The following is a 23,729-nucleotide window of genomic DNA, read 5'->3' as shown; positions in this document are numbered from 1 at the left end:
GATACACACATGCAACACGCCAACTCATTCCTCTGAGTCGGGCCTTGACCTCCTGCTTCATGGACTGGGAGCTTGGGAGGATCTCCAGATAGCTGGGAGGCGATCCGTGATTGTTTTGTTTGGCACAGGACTCACTTGTCTGGTTTGCCAGGCACCATCAGTCGCAGGCGGCACTTATTGGCACACTGGATCTCGTCCTCCTTGATGCGAATGAGTCGCTGCAGGGCCAGGCACCAGTCTTGTCCCACTGTGGTGTTCAGGTTCTGGGCACAGGAAGACAATTGACCACCCCATGATTAGCTCTTTCGTCCCCTTAGAATTATAGGGTTCTATCTACGTTCTGAGTAGTTCTGAGATCTTGAGCTTCAAAGTTTTAGAATTCCATAGAGTTATATTGATCAGTTGAACAAGACTCTTTAGATATAATGTCCAAAAATGTATACAACTACAAGAAACACCTCACCTCACCTTTTTAAGGTGTCACAGAATAAGAATATGCCAATAACTCAATTTTGACAAAAATGTCAGATAGAACCTTGTAATTCTAAGGGGACGCTTTGTCACAACCCACACAGAGGCATGTGTATATCCCAGTTCTCTATTTTGCTCTCTGTTTTGTATCTTGTTTGTCCATACAGTTGGCTAATGGTAGTGGGAAGCAAAGATTCTAGAAATGTTCTAGCATCTTTGGTGGGAAGTAAAGTAGCGGCTAATTCTGGAGCTGATTGGCAAAGCCAAATTAGGGATATATCCTGTAGAGAGTCTGTATCTACTGCACATGGGCAATATGGAGTCTTTGTCTGAGTAAGTTACCGGTACATAAGCAAATGAAAGAATGGATAAATAAACGTCAATGATAGAACAAATGAATGAACGAATGAATGAATGAAATTGGAAAGAGATTCAGTTTCCCTTTAGAAAGGTAACCAGTGCTTAATTGGCAAATGTATGTAAGAAACGCATATAGTCCTAGCTCACCTGATATTCTCCTTGTAAAGTGCCCACGAGCAGAGTGACCTCCTCCACCACGGACAGGTCATGCTGAAGCTCCTGCAGGTCCTGGTAAAGCCGGGGAGGTCCCAGAAACACCTTCCCTGGAACACACAACACAACCAACCTCTTCACCATGGGACAAAATCCCTGCTAAATTTAATGTCATTAATTAAGTAGCATCTTGGCCTTGGGTTTCATGTACTCATTTGTTTGTTTGTTTGTTTGTTTGTTTGTTTGTTTGTTTTTTACATGCACTGTTATCCTTCAAGGTTACATACTGTTTTTCAAACTTCCAAGCGCTCACAAATTGAAGCCCAGAGTTAGACCAGCACACTCACTGTAGGAACTAATGAGTGACATTATTATGGCTTGGGCTTTGAGACCCCTAGCGATCAAAATCATATCACCAGGACTGAGATGCATCCTGTTACAGAATATGAACAGGACCTCAAACAACCTCTTTAGATGGAGGAAGTTGATAAATAGAGATAGGCACAAGTATATGACTTCAGTCAAATCAGTATGCACAACCTCAAACTGGTCATTTGCATGCAGGCAGGCCACTGCTTACAGGTAGCCAATATCATGTTGATGTGAACAAACAAATCCGTTCATATTCACATCACCAAAGCAAATTGTGTGTGCGCATTCTGAATATGATAGAATATCTTTTTTTACCTCATAAAATGCATGTTTTCATGTCAGCTTTTTTTTGGAATGTTATGAAAGTCGAATTATTTAAACAAGACTTGCAGGGTAGCAAACTAACTTTCCAGTGCACACACACACACTCACACTCACACACACACACACACATACCCCAAAGGTGAAAATTTACATTCAGCAAATATTTTCCTCTCTACAACACAAACTACCAAACATAAACTGTCCCAAATCCCATCTCCCATCACAACAGTTAGTATTGAGGCTAATCTGGTATGCAAGTCTTGTGGTTTACCTGAAGTGTGTTCCCAGCAAAGATTATTACAAAGGATTTTGCCCAAAGGTACACAATGTTCAAATTGAAACATATAAATTTGATGCTTTTAAGCATAAAACTCGCATATATCCAAATTTGATGCTAAATAATTAGGCAGACTGTCATTTTATGTATTTTTGGGAGATGTTGTAGGTGATTTCAGCATTTCATTTCAGCAATATATGCAAGCAAGTCCATTTATATTCTTTCCCTGTTTCAGGACGCTTCCTGCAACATTCCATGCCTCTGTTTTTATCTTTTCTAGTATCTCACATACATACCATTCATAGGGCTTCTTGGATTGCTAGTTTCTAATCTTCAGTACTAGAACTATGGCTAATCTGTAATGCAAGTACTATAGTTTACCTGAAGTGCTAGTACAGTGTCTAATCTACAGTACTAGAACTATGGCTAATCTGTAATGCTAGTTCTATAGTTTACCTTGGATTGCCAGTACAGTTTCTAATCTGCAGTGCTAGTACGATGGCTAATCTGTAATGCTAGTACTATAGTTTACCTGGAGTGCTAGTAAAGTTTCTAATCTACAGTACTAGAACTATGGCTAATCTGTAATGCCAGTACTATAATTTACCTGGAGTGCTAGTGCTGAGGCGTTTGTTGTTGCTGGGCTGGAAGAGGTTCTCTTTGCTTGGCGAGCCCTCCTGCCCCACCTCCACCGCCTGCACTTGAAGCAAGGGGGCGCTCCACTTCACTGCGTACTTCGGCCCGATAGGAACAAGGCTGCTGATATCTGGAGGACCCCTGATGGTAGAGAGAGATACATTCACTCCCCAGGACTTTTCTGACAGTCCACAGGCCATCTCACCCAAGACCAGTTGCAAAACAAAACAAAAAAAAAGATCTAAAGCCCTTTGAATTGTCATGAAAGAATTCAAGGAATAACTAATGCAATTAGCAAGCTCATGATCAATTGAATTTGTCGGGCATGAAATGCACCCCTCTGTGATTTTAAGGTCATTCCTATTCATATATTCGTGCATTATGCATGATCAGCATTGTGATTAGTTGTGTGAGGTTTCTCTGAGTGATCGGACCTTCACCCGTCCAACTTCCCTGTGAAATGCAAACTGATCGGTCTAATCAACATGCACTGAGGATCAAATGACCCAGGCATCATTAGGAGGCAGAGGAAAGCTCCCCAAAACAACTTGCAGACTGACTTTACCAAAATCTTTCCTGAATGAAGGTATCAATGCCGCTCTCAGTGTAACTGCTCAGCATAAGGACAAAAAGAAAGATGGTGGCCTTCATAGTGAGTCATGGAGGAATTGCTCACAAATGCAAAGCCAAAGTTAAGTGTCCCATACTTGTCACTTTCAACATACCGGGTTAGTTCTGTTAAAAGCAACTAGCTTAAACAAAAGTGAATAGACCAATACGTTTCATCATGTTGGCACTAGTCACTTATACTGAACATATGCACAAAATGTGTTGTCCCTATCTGGACACAGAGATGTGTTAAAAAACAAAGCAAGTTTTCAACATGTGTTTTAAGAGTGTGCCTAATATAAAGACATATAATATTCAAAATGCACAGGAGCGGGGAGGAGTTTGGAATGGAATCCATGACCTTGTCCTTCAACTGTTCTACCAGATGGCATTCAGCACGCACTCACTTGAGGTTAATGTTTGCGCATACAAGGGAGTCGTTGAGGAGGAAGACCTTGCGCTCCTTCGATTTGAGCACTTGGCCCTTCTCGCCGTACACAGTCTCGATGAGCGTCTCGTGCAGGATAAGATGACGTTGGTCAGCGTTCAGCTGCTGTGGGAGTAACACCCACACAAGGACGCAAATGAACACACACACACACACATACATACACACAAACACACACACACACACACACACACACACACACACAATGATTATGCATTCACGGGCGGCTGAGCCCAGGGCTGAACAACTAGGACATCACATACTTATGCATTCCACAAGCAAACCCAGCGAGCCAGCGTGAGAAAATCACATCCTGATTTGAGGAAATTACATTTTTTTGTGGGTGGCTTCCAGTCAGACCTGACTTTGACTGATACACTTTTTTTGTATCTTTATGCATATTGTTTTGTTGTAATGGTATCTCCACACAGTGGGGGCAAAACAAACCCCCATACAATACAGAATTGTCAGGGTCTCTGTTTTGCATACTAAAGCGTCTTTTACATCAAAGTGGGGTGTTATTATGACAATAGAAAAAAATATAATGTGATGGGGGGGGGTCCTATGCTTTTGTTGTTCTTTTGCAGTTGAATGCTGGCGGCAAGATCACAGCACAGTAGAGCAGAGATTAGAGCACCCTCTAGTGAATGTGACGAATTGTCAAACAGCTGTTGTGAAGCAGGGCAATCTCATTTCCTTGCCCGCCTGCCTGTGGCATGCCACTGCATCAGTGCTCTGGTCCCAACGTCTGAACGCAGCCCAGCTTGAACAATGAGCCCCAAATACATAGTTGCCTGACATGGCACAGTCCACGATCTATTTCAACAGTTGGGCTATATTTGTTTGTTGATTTATATGCGTGTATGTGTTCTTTACAAGTCAAATGTTTATGTATTGGAGAGAGATGGCTGTGAAGGCCCAATTGCAAGAAGAACAGCGAAAATTGGACTAGAGATGCTATTCTTATTTATTTTTGTCTTCTTGCTTGCTTGTTTGTTTGTTTGTTTGTTTGAGTGACTGAGTGAGAGAGGGGCAGTTTGTTTTCTTTGAATGTATCTTGGAATGTTTGCTTTATATGCTTGTTTCAAAGACTGTATGTATTGGCTTGTTCAGCCGGCGTCTCCCACCTTGCTGAGGTTGCGGTCGTTGATGCTGCGGGCAAGCTGCTGGATCTCGGCGACCTGATCGGCCACACGTTTCTGCTCGTTGAGTTTCTCGGCCAGCGTCTCCAGCTCCGTCAGAGCCAGCTGGAGAGGCAGACGGTCCTGGTGTCCCACTGGAGTATTCTTCAACATGTCCTATCAGACGAGACAGAGAGATAGATGGAGAGGGGGAGAGAGAGAGAGAGAGAGAGAGAGAGAGAGAGAGAGAGAGATGTAATTTTCTCCATTACTGTTTTGGCAATATTGAAAAACTTACATTCATGCCAATAAAGCTCACTGAATTAAATTGAATTAAGAGAGAGAGAGAGAGGGGGGGTAGTCATGAAGGTAGAGATGTCAACATGACATTGAGCACGGTTGCATCTTCTTGCATCAGGAGTGAGTTCATTAAAAATAAATAAATCCATCAGTTCTGAGTATCATTTATTCTACTCATCTTTTGTCTTTCGTCTTGACAGTTTATCTCTTTTAACCACTTTATTTGTTTTCCTTCACTGCCAATCTCTTCCATATTCTACTTGTTTGTCTTCAGTACCAATATTAAAATGTGTCTGCTGATTTAGTCATGTACATGACTGTCATGGGTCTCATCACCGATCACCACTCTCTGTTTCACTTCCCCTCAGAAACCACTTGAAGGAAAATCCGACATAATGAAACATTGTAATGACACTCTACCTATCATTTAGACCATAAAAACAGCTCAAGAGGGATCGAGAGAGAGAGGAAAAAATACATTTAGTAACAGATGGCTTCAAATAACTCAGCCTGCCTGCACCCCCGCCCCTGTGTTTGTTTACACAACTCTCCAGCACAGCGTGATGCACCCCAGCAGTTTCGTCAGTGACTAATTCCGTTTTGTGTTTAGCGTTTGCCACAGGTTTCAGGCTATCCATAAAAAGCTGATACACCCTGGTGTTCACATCATCAATCTTACCCCCCTGCATGTTCCGTACAGTCCCCTCCCCCCACCCCCCCACCCACCCCCCTGAGCATGGCCTTTGCGATTTGCCCTGTTGCGTAACTTGCTTGTGGTTCTCGGTAGGGGAGGGGGTGGGGGGTGGGGGCCTTTGTGCCCAGGCTGCCTCCCGCCACCACTGACCTGCAGCAGGAGGATGAACTGCGGGAAACGCTGGATGGGCTTGACCATCAGACCGTACAGAGTGATCCTGTCAGCACTGGACGCCTGCTTCCTCTGGAAGAAAGAACAGAGTGGAGGGGTGGGGGGGGTCAAAGGCTGTTGCCATGACAACGAATGCATTACAAACTCAGCTGTGACCCGACATCCCAAAAAATACGTTTTTGTTTTATCTTACAGAACAGGGAAGTGACAGGGAATAGTGAATAGTGCTTATTAGCACAATACTGCAGTTTTAGGCCAAAGACAGGGAGTGGGAGGAGGTGCCATTCTATTTTCATATCCCTTTTAGGCCATGAATGTGACTCTTTTGACTGTGACAAACACACTACAAAATTCATTTAAGGGATCGGGTCATGATATGAGTAATATGAATTTCTAAGGTTTTTTTTTATTAGTATTATCATAAAAGAAATGTGTTGTTACATTAAAACATGCTGTCCATATGGACTTAGCAGTTTCATATTCAGATGTGTTCCACCCTGTATTGCCTGAGGAACAACTCCTACTAACGCTTTCATACATGATCAGACAACAGCATTCACCTTGAGGAACTCCAGAAAAGCCGGTTTGGACATACACGCCTTCTTGATGAGAGCCATGGCATTGGTGAAGTTGTTGACATATTCGCTGTACACGTCCAGCACCATGGACTTGGAAAACTGTAGGGGCGGAAAAATCACAAAGTCTCAAAAAATCACAAACTCTTGAGATGTCACATGGCTTTTCTCTGACTGGAAAAAAAGGCAACATGAAGACGACACAGTCTTGCTGCAACTCTTGCAACAGCTCATTTGCATTAAATTAAAGCAGGAGCTGTAGCCACTTTTTTTCCAGCTAAAAGATATAGGCAGTGCGGTACATCACTTTTTTTTCTCTCTCCTCCAACAGAAAGACAGTTGCACCAGTCACAAGAGGAGATGAGCTGGTGCACATGAAAGTTTCAGAAAAACGCCTCTCATCCCCATTAGTGTTCTAGGGCATACACACACACACACACACACACACACACACACACACACACACACACACACACACACACACACACACACACACACACACACACACACACACAGAAAGTACTACGAGAGACTGAGAGGGAAAAAACTCTGGGAGTCAGGAGAAGCGCCAGTAGATGTGCTTTCACAGTGGGAGCCCTCGCCACTGGCCGAGCTCCTTCTCTTTAAAAAAAAAAAAAAATGACGAGCTGACTCTCTTTTTCTTTTGATTAACCTCACTATCTCACTGCGTGCGCTGTCAGATGCCAACAGCAGTTTGGGGCAACACACAGGAAATAAGTGAACAAAGCTCAAATAGAAATGCTGAGCATAGAAACGCGTTCTCTTTTTTTAGCCACCACCACCATTCCCTGGCTCTGAGCGTCTGCAACAAAGGAACTGAAGTCTGAAAATAGGCCCAGCAAGAGGAAATGGTCTGTTTGGAGGCGACACTGGGAGCCCAAATGCGAGTCGAAGAAAATTAATGACCAAGGGAGAATCAAGACAGGTTCATTCCCATTGTCAACAAACAGCACAGCGAGTCTTGGACGAAACCTAATTATAAGCATTAATCTAAGGCTGCGGTGTTACTTCTCCCTAACACTATTAAGTCGCTATAGGAGGAATGATTATGTGAAGAGTGTGTACTTTGAAGTTTGGGACAAACAACTTTGAGTTTATGCACACAACTTCATCAAACTTGGGTAATTATTTGTTTGTGTCAAAGTCTGACTGGGAAGAACTTTCTCAGCAGTCATTGTCGGACATTTGTTTATGCATAGCTTGAGACAGTCACTTTCATTTTCAAAGCATAATTCATGACATGTAATTAAAGGCAATGCATTCAGACACTTGTGCAACTCCACTCCCACAGGGACGAACCATCAAAACAGCACAAAACAGCTGCCCACGTTATGATCAGGAACGCCAAAACACAAAAGGAGAGATTCGATCTTATGGTCCCATAAAACATAATGTAAAATACAATAACCAATATCTCTGTGGAGAAACTGTTATCACAAACATAATATGACTGACACTGTATTCAATCACAATACACGCACATAACCGGCACTTTAATGCTAGGGCACAAGTACACCCATGCTTTCAGAGTGAGATCTGGCATGGCCCATTTCTCAAATAAGCCATAGCACAATATCCCTGATGTACACTTCCTTCAAGCTTCAGCTAAGGCCACTAACATAGATAGATAGATAGATAGATAGATAGATACATACTTTATTGATCCCCAGGGGAAATTCAACATGTAATATATTTGTCATGTAAGTCACTTTGGATAAAAGCGTCTGCTAAATCAATAAATGTAAATGTAAATGTAAACATGTGCCTATTCCCACAATGACCCTTGTAAAGATACGGAATTGTAATGTTGAAGAGGACAAATGCACTTGACCAAGCATAAACAGAGGGATTGGAACAGAATCCAGAGGTTAATGTAATTCTTTGAGACTTACTGAGGCCACAAACAGGTCACCTATCATCTCGGTGGCATCCCACTCGGACACACGAGAGGCCAGTGCGATCTGGAACATGGAGTGGCACTGCGCGATCTCTTTGAGCCGGTAGAAGATGGGCTGGATTTTCTTTGGATTCAGGATCTTTGGCTCGGCTTCCAGTAAGGGCTTCTGGTATTCCTGAGGATAAGAAATGTTTCAAAATGCACACTTGGTGTTATGGTGGTGTATGTAGTGGTTGTTCTCTGTTTGGTAAGAGTTTTTATGTCTCATTTCTTTTTGGTTAATTTGGTCTCAATTTGGTGATACACATTATGTATTACCGATAGCAAAACAAATCCTGTCATCATACATGCACTACTTCTTGTTTGAAGAGACAGATGCATGTGCAGAAGTAAATAAATAACCCTTACAAACACATGCGTAGTTAGCATTTAATTACCTGTAGTATTCTCTTGAGGGATTCGAGGTAGCTTCTCTCACTGTCAATTATGGAACCAAGAATGTGACGTCTTACAATCTGAAAATCAAGGAAGACAAATCTGAACATCAAACATATCAGACCAGCAAATCCTTTCAGTATGGTGGTGAAAATACATTCTATCTAAGGGTTACAACTAAACCTTCCTATGCAGGTGGGTTTATATTGGATCCCAGTGATCCTAATTTGGAGAATTTCTGATGTAAAAAGATCAAGGATTTTAGGGGCTCATAACATGCTGTGACTTTGTACTTTGACTGAGGCATTCATCTAGGTCCAAGACCAAGCACTGCATCTTATTTACATCGTCTAGGTCTATTGGATTATGTGCAGCCTCTGAGCATGTTGAGCTGTTTTCAAATGCTCTCAGTGCTGTTTACCCACAGCATTGTAAGGACTGATGTAAGATCACAGCCTAGGCACAAAAGCCAGATTAAATCTGTCTTGCACAGCACACACACATGGACACAGACTACACACACACACACGCACACACACACACACACACACACACACACACTCCCACACACACACACACACACACACATGCAGACACGCACACACGCACACACACACACTCACACACTCACACACAAACACACACACACACACGCACACGCACACGCACACGCACACGCACACGCACACGCACACGCACACGCACACGCACACAGAAAGATATACACACCTGCTGGCTGCTTAGGCCTTCAGGCATCGGACTCAGCTGTGGGGGCGGGTGTTTCACCTCAGATAAAGTCACGTCCAGATAGCCAGACTCATCCTCTGTGTCCTCTGTAGGTTCAAGCACACACACACACACACACACACACACACACACACACACACACACACACACACACACACACACACAGTTTTGTTAGGCTACCTCCTCACACACCGCCTCCATCTGAAGTCCCCTCCCAGACAATCTCATTGAGACATGATAAATTGTGCGATCCTCCAGCAGCATGTGAAGCCCCCAAAAACAATGCAGCTATTGCTCAGTGATCCATTAGCCCCTGCAAGCTGTGCATTCATTACAAAAACTAATCACCACAAGGTTAATCAAAAAAGCAGAGTGCCACAATTACACTTTCTAATATCCTACTGATAAATGAGATCTTGAAACAACAGAAGAATAATAAGCCTATAACCAACCCGTGAGCTCTTTCTTGTTCAGGAAGGAGACTTTACGCATCATGGCTATTTTGGTCTTCTCCAGTCCATCTTTGGTCCCGTCCCTGGCAGCCTTCATGAGCTGTTGGACCTGTGATCAGAGACGAGAGCAGGACGGAGAGACAGACCGGGAGAAAGAAAGAGAGAGAGAGAGAGAAGAAGAAGCTGTGAGGTTGACGGCGGCTGAGACAGCTCAGTGAGCTGGACAGGTGGGGTGGGGGAGGAGGGTGAGAGGGGTGAGAGGGAGACGGAGGTGTCTGAACCTGTGGACTGAACTATGAGCCTCTCCAAACTTTCACTCAGAAGACCCCTGTGGAGAGGACGACTGCATGGAAACCCCACGGGCTGCGCCTGGAGCCTGTTCTTGTTTTATCTTTTTGACGCTTTCAGTTTCACCATGACATGAAACTCCTGATCGTCCGAGAAAGTAACAAATAAAATCCCAAAGAGACCGGCATAATGTGTTAAATGCTTTAAACCCAACATGCAGTAACAAGCTCCAGCAAGTTAAGTAGCAGCACATAGCTTTCAAAGCAGCCCTTAGCCTTGCCTTGGCAGCTTATATAATGGGATAGCACTGCAATACTGTAGTCTTATGTACCTTAAGAGTGTATTGGCACATTATTCTTTTTAAGAGGCAGAGAGCAAGAAAAAGGAAAAGGCTGATTGACAAAGTGGCGCAGTCGTCTTGTCAGCAGGTCAAGGCTTTGCATTGTGCTCAGTGTGCTATTTTCACACCCTTTGATTTGTGCTTTCCTGTACTCTGACAGGAGAACTAGGCTAGGATGTACCCCCACCACAACCACCACTACAACCCACCCCTCCTATTTATTTAACATGCGGCGAAGTACCTTGATGTCATAGCACTGTTTGATTTGGGGGAAGTCCCGCCCGGCTAAGCGCATGGCGAAATCCCGCTTGGTCCTGACACACCGCTCCCTCAGTCGGCTCACATCCGGAGAGATCTACATGCACAAGCGCGGCGCCCGATGACCCCCGAATCAATTTTTGGAAACATAGCAGCGATCCAAGGCAGCAGCGGACAGCAAGCAGGAAGAGAAAGGGCCAGGGAGAGAGGTATCATAAGGGCATAGGAGACACAGAGAGGGAAGGAGAGAGGAAAGAGAGTCAAGATAAAAGGCAGAACAATTCAGTCAGGCAGAGCCTGGAGGGGACTTCAAAGACAGTCACCAGAGAAGCCGAGCACACACACACAGAGAAGAAAAGTCTGCTTTTCGGAGCAAGACAGTGAAGCCAGAGAGTGAGCACAGTAAATAATGCTGCTAGTTATCTCAAAATGCAAAGCTGCATCACAAACTCAAAACATTTGGAGAGCACCACTCTTGTTTCTGATTCTGACAGATCACACAGCTGCATTTCTCAGTAGTCACAGATCTGAAAGCAACATTGTTCAAATAAAAGAACCAGATGGAACACCAGCAGCGAAACAGAACATTAAAACCAATACATAATGCCAGGAGACGTGGGAATACACTGGCATTTAAAATGCTGACACATCAAATTTAATGGCTTGTGCTCAAAAACCCCATTAACAAGCAAGAATTAGAGGAAGGCGTTTAAACCTGGAATTACCTGACAACTCTGGTGACAGCAGTGAGGGCCTGTGCAATCAGATAGCTCTCGCATAGCTGTGAATCATGTATAGGCTAAGTTTTCTCAGGAACGTGCGCAGAGAGGCACACACGTGCACACACACACAAACACACACACACACACACACACACACACACACACACACACACACACACACACACACACACACACACACACACACACACACACAGACACACAGTTGGCAGCAGTTGTGTGAGGGGAAGCCCTTAGAGGAAGAAGAACTGAGAGAGACTGGTTGCCTGTGGGAGGGGAGAGGGGCACTTTTCCTTAACTTACATTGTGCTGTGTCTCGTTATCTTTTTGACTTTTAAAAAGAGATGATAGAGTTAAAGCACAGATCTCAGAGGTTACATGCTGATAGGAAATGCATTTTTAACATCTGAGATTCTAAAAGATTTGAATCTTTCTACATCAGAAAGGAAAGCAACAGTGAGACATTCAATTTCCAATAGGGGCTTGTGATTGAAATGCTGTTGAGAAGCCATTGAATTGCTTAGTACTTTCATAGGGAAATGTTGCCACCTTGTGGATATTATTGTTACTGCAATAGATACGGTTCAAACTACAATGTTCATTTAAAACATTTACAGCACAAGGCATGTATACAGTATGTCACATACAGGCATACATACAGTATATACGTATATATACAGGCATGCAGTATATATCCCTGCTTAGATATAGCATGGAAAATCACATGCAGGATCCACTTTAAGAGATGGATCGCATGGAGGTTCCACTTTAGGAGACCCTGGGTATGGACAGTTGTGCCTCACTTCAATTCCATTTATCAGCATGTAGATGATCCCCATTGCTATTTGACATGGAGTTTAGATCAATAGCAACAGTTCCGTGAACACTTTCATTTCACTCTCAGAAATTAATCCTCAAAGCTGTATATCTCCAACAGTCCAGTGAATCCCAAAATGCATTTTATATACAGTACCTTGCTACGAGCCGGTGGTTTGGTCTCTTCATCTGATTGCTCATCGTAGCTCTCAAATTCGCTGGAGCTCCAGCCGTTGTCTGTCCCCTGCAGGTCGTCTGGCCTCTGTACGTCCTCGTACACCTGGTCGTCCACTAGAAACACATGTTTGGACACATTAGAAATAAACTAGCCCCCTATTGCCATTCACAGTCTTCATTTTCAGGGCAGCATAAGTCTAGATATGGGAATTGCTTTTAACCAAAGTCATATAGGATCACGGGGGAATGACAGTAAATAGTGTCTTTGGAGTCAGTGCTCTGAACTCATGACATTATATTTGCTAAAGCCTTATCTGTTCTAGGTGTAGGGAATATGGCCCATAAACGACTAAGCAGTTGTGTCAAGACAAAAAGTGTCGAGCAGAGGCGTACCTGCGTCGAGAGATAGTGTGCTCTCACATGGTACATCATCGTAAATGACCTCTGTACGAGCTGGGGGTGCTTCCTGCTGGGCTGGCTCGGGGGCAGAGGGCACGGAAGGTCGACCTGGAGGAGAGTTTAGGTCACTGAAACCACCACTGATGACAACTGGTCATTAAAATACCACACGCCATCTAGACATGTTAGCTGTCTCTTTCATGACTCCCTCATGAGCTAGGATCCATCGAAACAGACATTGTGATTTTCTTTATTCTTATTCTTATCGTATCTATTGGGTGACACTGTATCAAGTAAATAGCTTACCCGTGATGGTGGTCACCATGATTGTTATTGGCATTGTGAATATGTAATTGCTATTGCCATTGTAAATGTTTGACTGCCATTGCCAAAATCGAATAAATATACAAAAGCGCTCCAGTTATTGATCTTGCCATGAATAGACAGAGCTTGGCAGAATGTAATATGGCCTTATTTGGACATGCAGCTGCTATGCTGACACCCCTTCTCATTCTGCTGTGCTGAACAGAACGCTGTACTAATCAATATCTCTCAATACCTCTATTGGGAACACACAAGGCACTAAAGGGACACAGAGCAGACAGCACTGCAGTCCACACAGTTGGGGATAGGGATAGTTTAGGGATATTTACACATCTCATAGGATTTCTCCATGTTACTGGCAAGCTATCTAACAGGATAGGATTCTGAGTGAGGTCTAGAGAGACAGTCCACTGATGCTATTTGATCAGGAGGTGAAGGGGACGAGTCAAAAGGCTGTGGGGTTATGTCTTCCTCCCTCCCATTCTAGAGAAACAAACCCAGTTTTTCCGAAGATTTAGCTCATAACTCAGCTTTAAAAAATGTGCAAATGCAGCAGGACCATTACTCATGGCCTTCCCAGATGTGCCTAGGTCTCTTGGCCTTTGATGTGCTCCCAGAAAAATTCTGCTGTCATCGCTCGACTAACTGAATGACACATGGGCTATTGAAAAACTGGCTCTCCCCACATGCTTCAGGCATGGTAAATACATGCTACACATTTACTGTAGGGAAAGTAAGTATAGTAAGGTGTGCACTCCAGTATAGGTAGTAAATGTTAAAGGGCTGTGGAGCCATACGTAAGGTACTTTATGGGAGATCATGGGAGACCATTGGCTAAAGGTGAGAGTGTGTGTGTGTGTGTGTGTGTGTGTGTGTTTAAGAGAGAGAGAGAGATGGGGGGGGCACTGGGACAGCAGTACAGGGAGGCTAACCACTCGTTTACTCCTACACTCCTCTGCTACGGGGCAAGTGTACCTTTGTGCAGTCGCAGTGTGAGTTCTGACACCACACTGAACCATTCCCGGGAGCGAGCAGGTGTCTGGACTGAACAAACACACACACATACACCTGAGTACCTGTCGTACTGGACGGAACTCTGAAATGAAGCCCTCATGCTAGGGTCGAAGAACGTTTTTTTGTATGATTCATCAAAATCAACAGTGAAGGGAGGATAAAGAATCCATTTATATTTCACACAGATTACCCTTTGTCACTCTTCCATTGTCAGATAGATTGAGACCCAATTGAAAGTACCACTTCAAAAAAACAAAGTGATGTCCTGATGTTACAGACTTGACATGCATGCTATTTCTAGCTGCTGACGGAAATGTTTCTCTCCAAGAAAAGCATGTCAAGTCAGTCTCGGGCGGAGCCTTTGGCACAATCACTCCCTCCCTCCACGTGGGGCGTCAGCGTTTCCTTTCAATGAGGTAATACAATGTCTGTCTTTGATTAGCCTGCTCAGAGTGTTTGGATTTGCCGTGAACATGCTGATTTGACCGTGGCTGATTCCGCAAGTGCTCTCTCTCTCTGTGAGTTAGAAACTACACAGTTCCAGTAAAGACCCCCATCACAGTGATTCCAAGAGAAAGAGAATATGGAACAGAGAGAGAGAGACAGAGTGAGAGAGAGAGAGAGAATAAGGGAGAGAGGGACCGTTTGAGGAACAGAGAGAGACAAATTGAGTTCCACCACCAAGTCACAGACCTGTCAAAGCTTGGGTGCGGGCCGACTTTTTTATGATAGGCGTGTAGTAACACTCAGGATTTGAACCTGTAAGTGTTACACAACACAATAGACACACAGAGTACAGTAAAACACAGGGTACAACATGAACACAGGAGCAGACTCTCTGGACACCTTTAGATGATCTCATATCTTAGGCCAGAGAGAGAGAGAGAGAGAGAGAGAGAGAGAGAGAGAGAGAGAGAGAGAGAGAGAGAGAGAGAGAGAGAGACAATGCTGTGTTAGCTGAAGTTTGTGTACGTATTTGTCTAATCTAAAAAGTGCACTCCCAGCCAAGTTCCTGAGGAAAATGCGTTCAATGTGTGTTCAACTGTGTACATTTCGGCAAAGGAGATGAAATCATTCAGTGAGGTGTTGCACAAGGACACAATACGGTTTGGTATTAGTAATGCAGGGAGTGACAGTTAAAGAAACATTAGTCATACTGAAAAGAACAACTGACAATAACATCAACAATAGGAATTGCTTCAAAAAGCTGTTGCATGAAAAAGTTATGATAAATAGTCAATATTGCCGACATGTGTGTATTCTCAGTTGAATAGTTAAATACTGAAAAACACTGTTTTGATTGGAGTGCATACTGTACCTTCGTAGATGCTGTTGGCCTTCCGTGTCGCTTCTGAGTCATCATATACCTTGGGCTCTACTGTAGCCTCATAGATGCTGTTTGCCTTCCAGGTCGCCTCTGAGTCTTCAGATACCCTGGGCTCTATTGAGCTGCTGTATCAGAGACAAAGCAAAACAGATCACGTTTCACAGTGATATTAAACCTTATCAAAGGCCTAAGATGGTCTAATTTAGATTACATTTAAGCATAATGAAACCCAATTCCTAGAAAACGGGTCATCTGGGAACATCATTCTGTCACCTATGTCATAGGAACTTTCTTTTTTTAAAGGAACCATATGTAAGATTGTGGCCAAAACTGGTACTGCAATCACTTTCAAATTACTGTAGAGCGGTGTATCCCCTCCTCCTCCCCCCTGACTCGAGGTTGCCAACCCGGATGCCAAAACACTACTCAAGTTCAAGTTCAAGTTCAATTTATTTCTTTGTCCCAAATGGGCAATTTGATTGCAGACAGGATCACATACCACACGACAAGACACAACACAATACAATACAGACAGATATGCACAAAATAATAATTTAGTTGTGATAAATAGGTCTGACAATGCCTAATAAGTCAGTAAAACCAAGATAAAACTTCATTAAATAAACTAAACTAAATGGACAAATCTATCTTTTCCTGTTGTGTGCATTCAGTACTTGGATAGAAAAGGGGATGAAGGAATTTTTGTACCTCTGTTTAAAAGCAATAGGAGTTTTAAAATGCAAGCCAGATGGCAGCAGCACGTATTCAGAATACAGGGGATGGCCTGTGTCTTGATATATTTATTACTGTGTCTTGATATATTTACTATATACACTACTGACTTTGTGATTAGTAGATAGGTAGAGGGTGGCGCATCAGGCCAAAACACAACATGACATGACAAAACACAACATCAACATCAGTTGAGGGCTGCAACTTCACTTTTTAAATGGCAATATCCTGGCCGGACTACTGTTGTCAGTGATATAAGTATTTGAAATGAACATGATTTCTTAATGTCTAGTGACATATCAGGGCCATTTTATGATTAATTGAAATACATTTCTTACATATAGTTCGTTTCCTTTAAGTATATTTTTTGGTCTTTTCTGCCTCTTATTGAGATAGGACAGTGAGGAACGACAGGAAGCCAGTCGGAAAGAGGTGGAATCGGGAAACGACCACGGGCTAGACTCGAACCGCAGTGTCCCCATGGGAACTTGTATCCATATGTGGTACGGACACCGTAGCTAGTTGTGCCACAGCTGCACCAACAATCTTCTAACACAACAGGAGCATGAGGCTCAATGCATATCCTGTACTGTACTCTCTAATCACACATTACTCCTCATGCAGAATTGTGTGGTAACAGTAGCATAGTATAGTAACTACAATCTTTCCCCTCCGACCATTCACAGTGTCCGGCAGAAGGCTTATAATTATTAATAGGAATTTAACATGAAATGTGTAAGAAGAAGCTTACCCATCAGGAGACTCTCTGGCCACCATATCTGTGAAACAGAAATAGACATGTTTATGTGCACTGCATTGCCAAGAACTGCCAAGAACTGATGAGACACAGAGATGAGACACAATATAACTCCATGACATATCTGTGTCACTGGAAGCATCCCAGATGTAGAAGTGGGTGGATGGTGTCTCTATCCCTCCAGCTGTGTCTGGGGTGGAGTACATGCACTCCCATGATCACTTCTACCAGTCTATGCTTCTACCCTGTAAGTACTAGGCTGCCTTGTGTGACTAAGAGGACAGTCTGTTTTATGAGTGTTTTGGTTAACAGTGGTGAAAGAGGCATGAAAACAAAGGACAAAGTTACTCAACTAAACTGAACAGCATGTATAAACACAACAAATTCACAGGGGGGTTATTTAGAAACGGTTCCAAACTAAATTCAGCAATGCAATTGAGACCAACATGTTTCGGGTCTACATGTTTTTCCAGTTTTCCAGTTTAGCTGTAATATGCTACTTCTAATCATTTTGGCTGTCCCTTTTTTGCACTGTTGACACTACATGTTTTGGTTGTCACAAAGTTACACATTTCTTTTGAAAGTTCAGGAACACCATGTTACGGAAATAGACACAAATCAACCATGAAAGAAATATTTGTGATAAATCTGCAGTATTTTCAGCAATTTTGACTGGAAAGTTTGCAAAAATAATGGACACCTGCTTTGCCAAACCCATTATTGTTCCCATGCAGAGGTGCAGCAGATACTGTACCATCAGGTCATAATAGAAAGAAGGACACCTTATTTTTCATTGGATATCTTACCTGGGCTGCTTCTCTGGTCCTCCTGGCCTGTAGAGGTCACTCCGTCACTAACATGCGGACTCTTGGCCATGGCAGGTGGTAGCACCGGGCTCTGAAATGTGGTAAGGACCATCGCCTGCTTGGAGGCTCCAGTGTTGCCAGTGGAAGAGTAGAATCCTCCGTCCGTATCAGGTGTCTTGCCCTGGCCACTGTCTTCGTCAGAGTCATCAAACTCAAATTTCTCTCCAAACTCTTCCTCCTCCCTTTCTTCGTGTTCGAGTTGATGCTGGTGCATTGGGGGTACTCTAGTAGGCATGGTGTCTGGATAAAATAGATTTAATTCATGTTTACTTTCTTTTCAGTCGTTTGCTTCTTTGTTTGCTTCAGGGTGAAGAAGGAGGCACAAGTGAAACCAGAGTCGATCCTCTCGATCTTCAGGAAGCTCTTGAAGACCCAACTCTTTCAAGAGCATCTCCTCTCCTAACACATGTGTTTACATACGTTTTTCTATATCTAAACCCAGTCTCTGTAGACAGCCCAGGCTCTGAAAACTGGAAACAGAGTGGGGGCAGCCTGTCCCACAAACAAAAACTAAACTCTTCGTGGAATTTCTCCAGAATAGGGAGAGATAAGCTACCTCCCTGGTGTGTTTTGTTTGGTCTTTGGTTAAAGTATAATGTTAGTTGTTTTAGAGAAAAAAAAAGTAAATTTAAATATAAACATAAATATAAACACATGCAACTTCCTGTGCAATCGCTGACTGTACCTTTAACTTGTACACCTTCACCTTTCCAATCCTTCAAATTCTATAAATCAAAGACACTCCCCAAAACTTGTTCTTAAAAGCATGTGTTAATAACAACAATGCCATAGAAACGGCAACAATGAATAAAGAAAAAAATGCCAAAATTGAATCGCTTTGAGAAGAGGAAGCATGGCATTTCAGTCAAGAATAAAATCTTCTGAGACAATAAGCACAGAACAACAGGCATTGTACTCGTGGTCAACATCCTGACACAAAGTAATGTTTAATTTCCAGAACTGAACAGACAACACTATACCAGGCAGAGCTTGTGGGGGGAAAAACAAGGCAGAACGTTCAGAACTAGTCAAGCAAAATTGAAAAACAACATCCCATGCTGAATACTTCATAAAGTATTAAGTTGAAAATGTTATGCTTGATAAAAGTGACAAAAAGTCTAAAATGGGTGACAAATCACTTGACTGACTGACTGCTTGTTTGATTGAGTAATTGAGAATGAAAAAAAACGATTGGCAGAATGATGACAGAATTTTGACACCAGCACCATAGTATCAGCAGAGAGGGTTGAAGTGGTCAGTAATCAAGGATATTTGGCATCAGTTCATCTTTTATTACTTTACACTTATTCAGCAGGATACTAAACAGGATATAACTGATCACTCTACCTACTACCCTATAGCCATGTATAGTCTGCTTTCTCCTGTAATGGCTAAAACAATAAACAGGTGGGATTAGGGCTTTCCCACTAGTGCCACGGCTAAGGTAATAGGTGGTGAAATGGATTACACTCTTAAGCATGTAACCATATGGCCTTTGGAAAGTAGCCACCACTCTGTGCACTAGATCTGAATAAACGTGCACCCTCCTCTCAGTAGAAGACAAGTATACTCAGCATTGCAGCGATAAATCAGTAACCTTTTGTCATATAAAAACCTGGTTGCTCTGCTGCAGATGACTATAATAGTGGGTCCAAGGTTCCTGTTAAATACTGTAAGTGATTGTTGATTCTCTCTTTCTCCCTCTCTCTCTCTCTCTCTCTTTCATACACACACACACACACTCTCTCTCTCTCTCTCTCTTTCATACACACACACACACACTCTCTCTCTCTCTCTTTCATACACACACACACACACTCTCTCTCTCTCTCTTTCATACACACACACACTCTCTCTCTCTCTCTCTCTTTCATACACACACACACACACTCTCTCTCTCTCTCTCTTTATTAATACAATTCAAGTGAGCTCTCTCGCTCTCTTTCTTTTTTCTCTCTCTCTATTGACTGGCATGCTCCCCTATGTTGACCTAAAACAAACAAACAAAAAAAGCTCAAAACAAACGCTGGTATTTACCTCGCCTGTGGTCCTCTTTGGTGTCATTGAAACAAAAGAAGGACAAGAAGTCCGTTTTAGTGGGGTGAATTCTCATAGGTGTCATGTTTGTCCCCAGGCAGTGCAACCTGTGCTGCTCGGCTCCTACACCTTCACTGGCTCACTGTAATGTGCATGTGAAAGGATATAACAGCATATGGCATAGCGGCAGAGTTGCTCCGACACCCAACATATGGTACGCTGTCCGACATCAACATCCAATGGCCTTTCTCAGCTGGGCTGAGATTAAATGGTTAAAGCGCTGCAGTCGGTCCGGCTTGCACAAGGCTACTTGGACAGCAAGCTGACCTGGTCACCCCTTGCTTGTGCGGCTTACAGTAGCCATGCTTGTTTGTATTCAGGAGTGCACATTCTCCTAAACTCTCTTTGCTGGGTCATGGTTGCTGTGTTAAACTATAGGCTTTGAGCATGTTTATTGATATGGCCATATTTCAGTGCAGAGCATAAATATACATATACAGCCACTTACATCCACAGCCACAAACTCCAAGTCCACTGTTTTTATACATGCTGTAACTACTGTAACTGCCACTAAAAATGTTTTGAAATGAAAAGTTTCATTAGAAAATGTGTGATGGGATTTAACTTCTATGGATAAAAAAAAAAAACAGAACAAAAATACAAATGTTGCCTTTCTCATTTCAACCGTGCCTCTGCTGATGACCGTGGTGGTGGTGATGATGTGCTCTGAATACTCACCTGAGATTGGGGTGGATTGAAGGGAAGCCATCTGTCCAATCTGTCACCTCAGCCTCACTGGTGAAGACAAAATGATGTTAAACATTTTTTAATTAAATGCATTAAATATAGACAATTTACATAAAGTACAGTTTGATAATAAATGATGTGATAATTTCTTAAACCTACAATTACAGAAAGAAAGAAGGAAAGAAAGATGGCCTCATCACTTCACTATTGCTTTGCTGATACTGGATATGATCAGGAAGCAGTTCCATTGCTGTCAAAGAGAATCAAGCTGATTCACAGGGAAATTCAGAGCAAACAGAGTTGTCAGGGGAGGCCTGTGAGTGTGTAAAATTCCTCAGCAGTATGGGGCATATCCAGGCATGCCTGTGCACACTCACACACTCAAAACGTCAGCATTAGTTGGCCAATATTGGAAGCACTGAGTAAAAACAAGGGGACTAATCCTTTAGGCATTTCTATAGCCCTCTGATCTGGTCGTCAGTGGCTCAAAAGCCCCATTCAGCCTCGAAACAGAGTGATATTCATCACAAAGTAAACGTTCAATCTTGTACGTTGTTGGAAATTAACAGTTAGTCTTCCACAAATATTTCCATCTCATAGCATAAGCAACTCCTTCCTTGATAACACTTCTCCAAATATTTACAAATATAACAGTGAAGCAAATTAATGTAGGCCCACTATGGATGACAGTGGCCATGAATAATTCAGAGGCCTTGAGCCAGCTACTGACCGCTCAGAGGGACCAGGGTGCAGATGGGCTGGTGAATAGACAATAGCCCACAGAAGCTGCTCGGGACGTACAGTGAGTGAGAGAACAGCCTTGGGATTGTTACGACAGGCCGGGCATATAGCAGCATGAGTGGCCAGCCCTCCATTCCACACCAAGGACCGGACTGGGGTCCGACCCTCAGGCCGCAGGTTTCGCTAAGGGCTGATAATAGGACTCATTAAGAGGCATAATCACATGTGCATAACTTAACAGACCGATGAGCTCACCCTGCACATCTGATACATCCCCCAGCGTGGGGTGATCCTGTGGGACTTCTGGACTGGTGACATTACATTCAGATCAATAAGGACATAGTGACATTTCTTTATTTATATGTACTATATTTGACAAAATATTACGAAGGAAGTGATATTATTCATAGTATGCAAATTAATGCATGGATATTATGGTTATGGTTATGGTATTTATGGTTATGGTTATGGTATTTAGCAGACGCTTTTGTTTTAGCCATGACAAGTCACACATTCAGATAGTTTGTTCAAATAATTGCCCTGTGATAAGCTATCGTGTGCCCGGTGAACTAACTTGACCTGTCCTAAGCAAATAACTAGCATACAGGAAGTCTTTCATTCAGGCCAGGCATAACAGTCCTCCAGAGTGTTGTATCAGACTATAATAAATGAGATACAACTGCCCAGAGTGAAGAAACAACCTGATTTTCACACACAAAGTGCAAGACACTGCTATGGACTAAAAAAAACAGAACAATAAAAAAAGGACAAATTCACACAAGTGTCCTGTTGGACATAATCCAGAGGTCTGAGACATCTGTGTGCGGTCCATTCCCACAGATTTGCTCTGAGTGCCCACTCCTTTCTCACACTGGTCCTTGTCCACACTCTCTCCCTGACCCCTACACTCTGCCCTACACTGCACTGACGTACGCTGTCAATAATAATACAGAATTATTCATACAGATTAATACAGAATAATACAGAATTAAGTCTCATTTCTCTATGAGTTAAACGTTCATAAGTAGTGTAGTTTTGTTACTAGTAGTGTCACTAAATGGTTAAATGGTTATATACCTGAGCACCTGACAATGACTAAGAGAGTTTTACAGGAACGAGCAGCAATTATCTCAGCACTTACTGGCGTAAGATCACAAGACATTTCTCAAGCTCCACAAAACAAAAAACCTTGTCCCTGCTGTGGCTGTCAGAGAAATGTTTGCTGTATTGTGATAGAAACAGACTTTAATCATTTAATCATCCCCCCCCCCCACACACACACACACACACACCAGATCAAATTCTTAGACTGCAACTGTTCATGAAAACAAAGCTTAGCAGCAAAATGCCCTCAAGATCCCCCTTAAACAGTGTGCCGTCTCACAGCCCAAAATCTAGAGGTCATCTCCGCTGAGATTAATCCGGCATCAAAATTCTACCCCTGGGTGGTAGCAGCCACCACCACCAACAACGCCATAGTCTCAGCCTAGTGTCTGCCATGGCTCTCTCTCTCTGACTACCAGCAGAGATGTGAGATGAATAAATGTGCAGTAATTGTTTCCTCCATGCCACTGACCCCACTCCAACCCCCTGCAGTGTGGGTCCAGGCTTTGTTGCTGGCTGCGTGCTGAGCAAGATAGACAGACAGAGGGCAGACAAGACTAGACAATAGACTCCCACCTTCAGTGATAACCATCAGCGGCACGACTGACAGACAGGCAGCGAATTAACTTACATCTCGGCAACAGTCTTTAATCCAGAGGTTCTCCCAGGAAGTCCGAAAAGCTGTCAGGCGCGTGTCCTCCCTGGAGCTGCACCCATCTTTACGCAGTGCAGCCCCCTCTCTCAGCCTTGGGTCCAGCTGACCCAACCCCTCTTCTTCTCACACACACACACACACACACACACACTTTCTCAGGGCTTAAAAATCCTGTTCTGTACGGCTGCTGCTGTTTATTTTCTTCCAGAAATGCAGGTCCACAGGGCTGGCGACACTCAGGTCTGTTTCTGTCACTGCCAGCGAGAGGAAACTCTCCTCTCTCTTTCTTTCTCCCCCTCTCTCTCTATGTTTTTTGACCCATCCCTCCGTTTTCCCTTCCTTTC

General features: G+C 43.2%; 1 protein-coding gene across 5 annotated transcripts in view; it reads right to left on the bottom strand.

The window, feature by feature from the left end:
- The window catches only part of arhgef10lb (Rho guanine nucleotide exchange factor (GEF) 10-like b), a 36,739-nt gene extending 13,070 nt beyond the window's left edge, over positions 1 to 23,669 (bottom strand). Inside the window, exons 1-20 of one of the 5 annotated variants that reach the window (XM_076277384.1) lie at positions 23,362 to 23,669; positions 20,877 to 20,933; positions 18,042 to 18,341; positions 17,230 to 17,257; positions 15,738 to 15,871; positions 15,113 to 15,178; positions 13,076 to 13,189; positions 12,663 to 12,796; positions 10,933 to 11,046; positions 10,064 to 10,172; positions 9,594 to 9,697; positions 8,867 to 8,944; positions 8,425 to 8,604; positions 6,497 to 6,613; positions 5,916 to 6,008; positions 4,778 to 4,948; positions 3,610 to 3,755; positions 2,565 to 2,734; positions 979 to 1,094; positions 136 to 263 (exon numbers count right to left, since the gene is read on the bottom strand). In XM_076277384.1, coding sequence (XP_076133499.1) covers positions 136 to 263; positions 979 to 1,094; positions 2,565 to 2,734; positions 3,610 to 3,755; positions 4,778 to 4,948; positions 5,916 to 6,008; positions 6,497 to 6,613; positions 8,425 to 8,604; positions 8,867 to 8,944; positions 9,594 to 9,697; positions 10,064 to 10,172; positions 10,933 to 11,046; positions 12,663 to 12,796; positions 13,076 to 13,189; positions 15,113 to 15,178; positions 15,738 to 15,871; positions 17,230 to 17,257; positions 18,042 to 18,341; positions 20,877 to 20,907 — 2,333 coding nt within the window. In that variant the 5' untranslated portion in view covers positions 20,908 to 20,933; positions 23,362 to 23,669. Of the gene's footprint in view, positions 1 to 135; positions 264 to 978; positions 1,095 to 2,564; positions 2,735 to 3,609; positions 3,756 to 4,777; positions 4,949 to 5,915; positions 6,009 to 6,496; positions 6,614 to 8,424; positions 8,605 to 8,866; positions 8,945 to 9,593; positions 9,698 to 10,063; positions 10,173 to 10,932; positions 11,047 to 11,674; positions 11,836 to 12,662; positions 12,797 to 13,075; positions 13,190 to 15,112; positions 15,179 to 15,737; positions 15,872 to 17,229; positions 17,258 to 18,041; positions 18,342 to 20,876; positions 20,934 to 23,361 lie in introns of those variants that run through there. The other 4 variants (XM_076277380.1, XM_076277381.1, XM_076277382.1 and 1 more) reach the window with 4 other exon arrangements.
- Between the last annotated feature and the right edge of the window lie 60 nt (positions 23,670 to 23,729).

Source organism: Alosa pseudoharengus, unplaced genomic scaffold (assembly GCF_046254945.1).
Source record: "Alosa pseudoharengus isolate Yale_2024_CS ecotype anadromous, Long Island Sound unplaced genomic scaffold, YU_APseudo_1.1 YU_APseudo_1.1_scf_9, whole genome shotgun sequence".
NCBI lineage: Eukaryota > Metazoa > Chordata > Actinopteri > Clupeiformes > Clupeidae > Alosa > Alosa pseudoharengus.
Note: the sequence above shows the minus strand (reverse complement) of the source record. Positions and strands in the feature narration are given on the sequence as shown.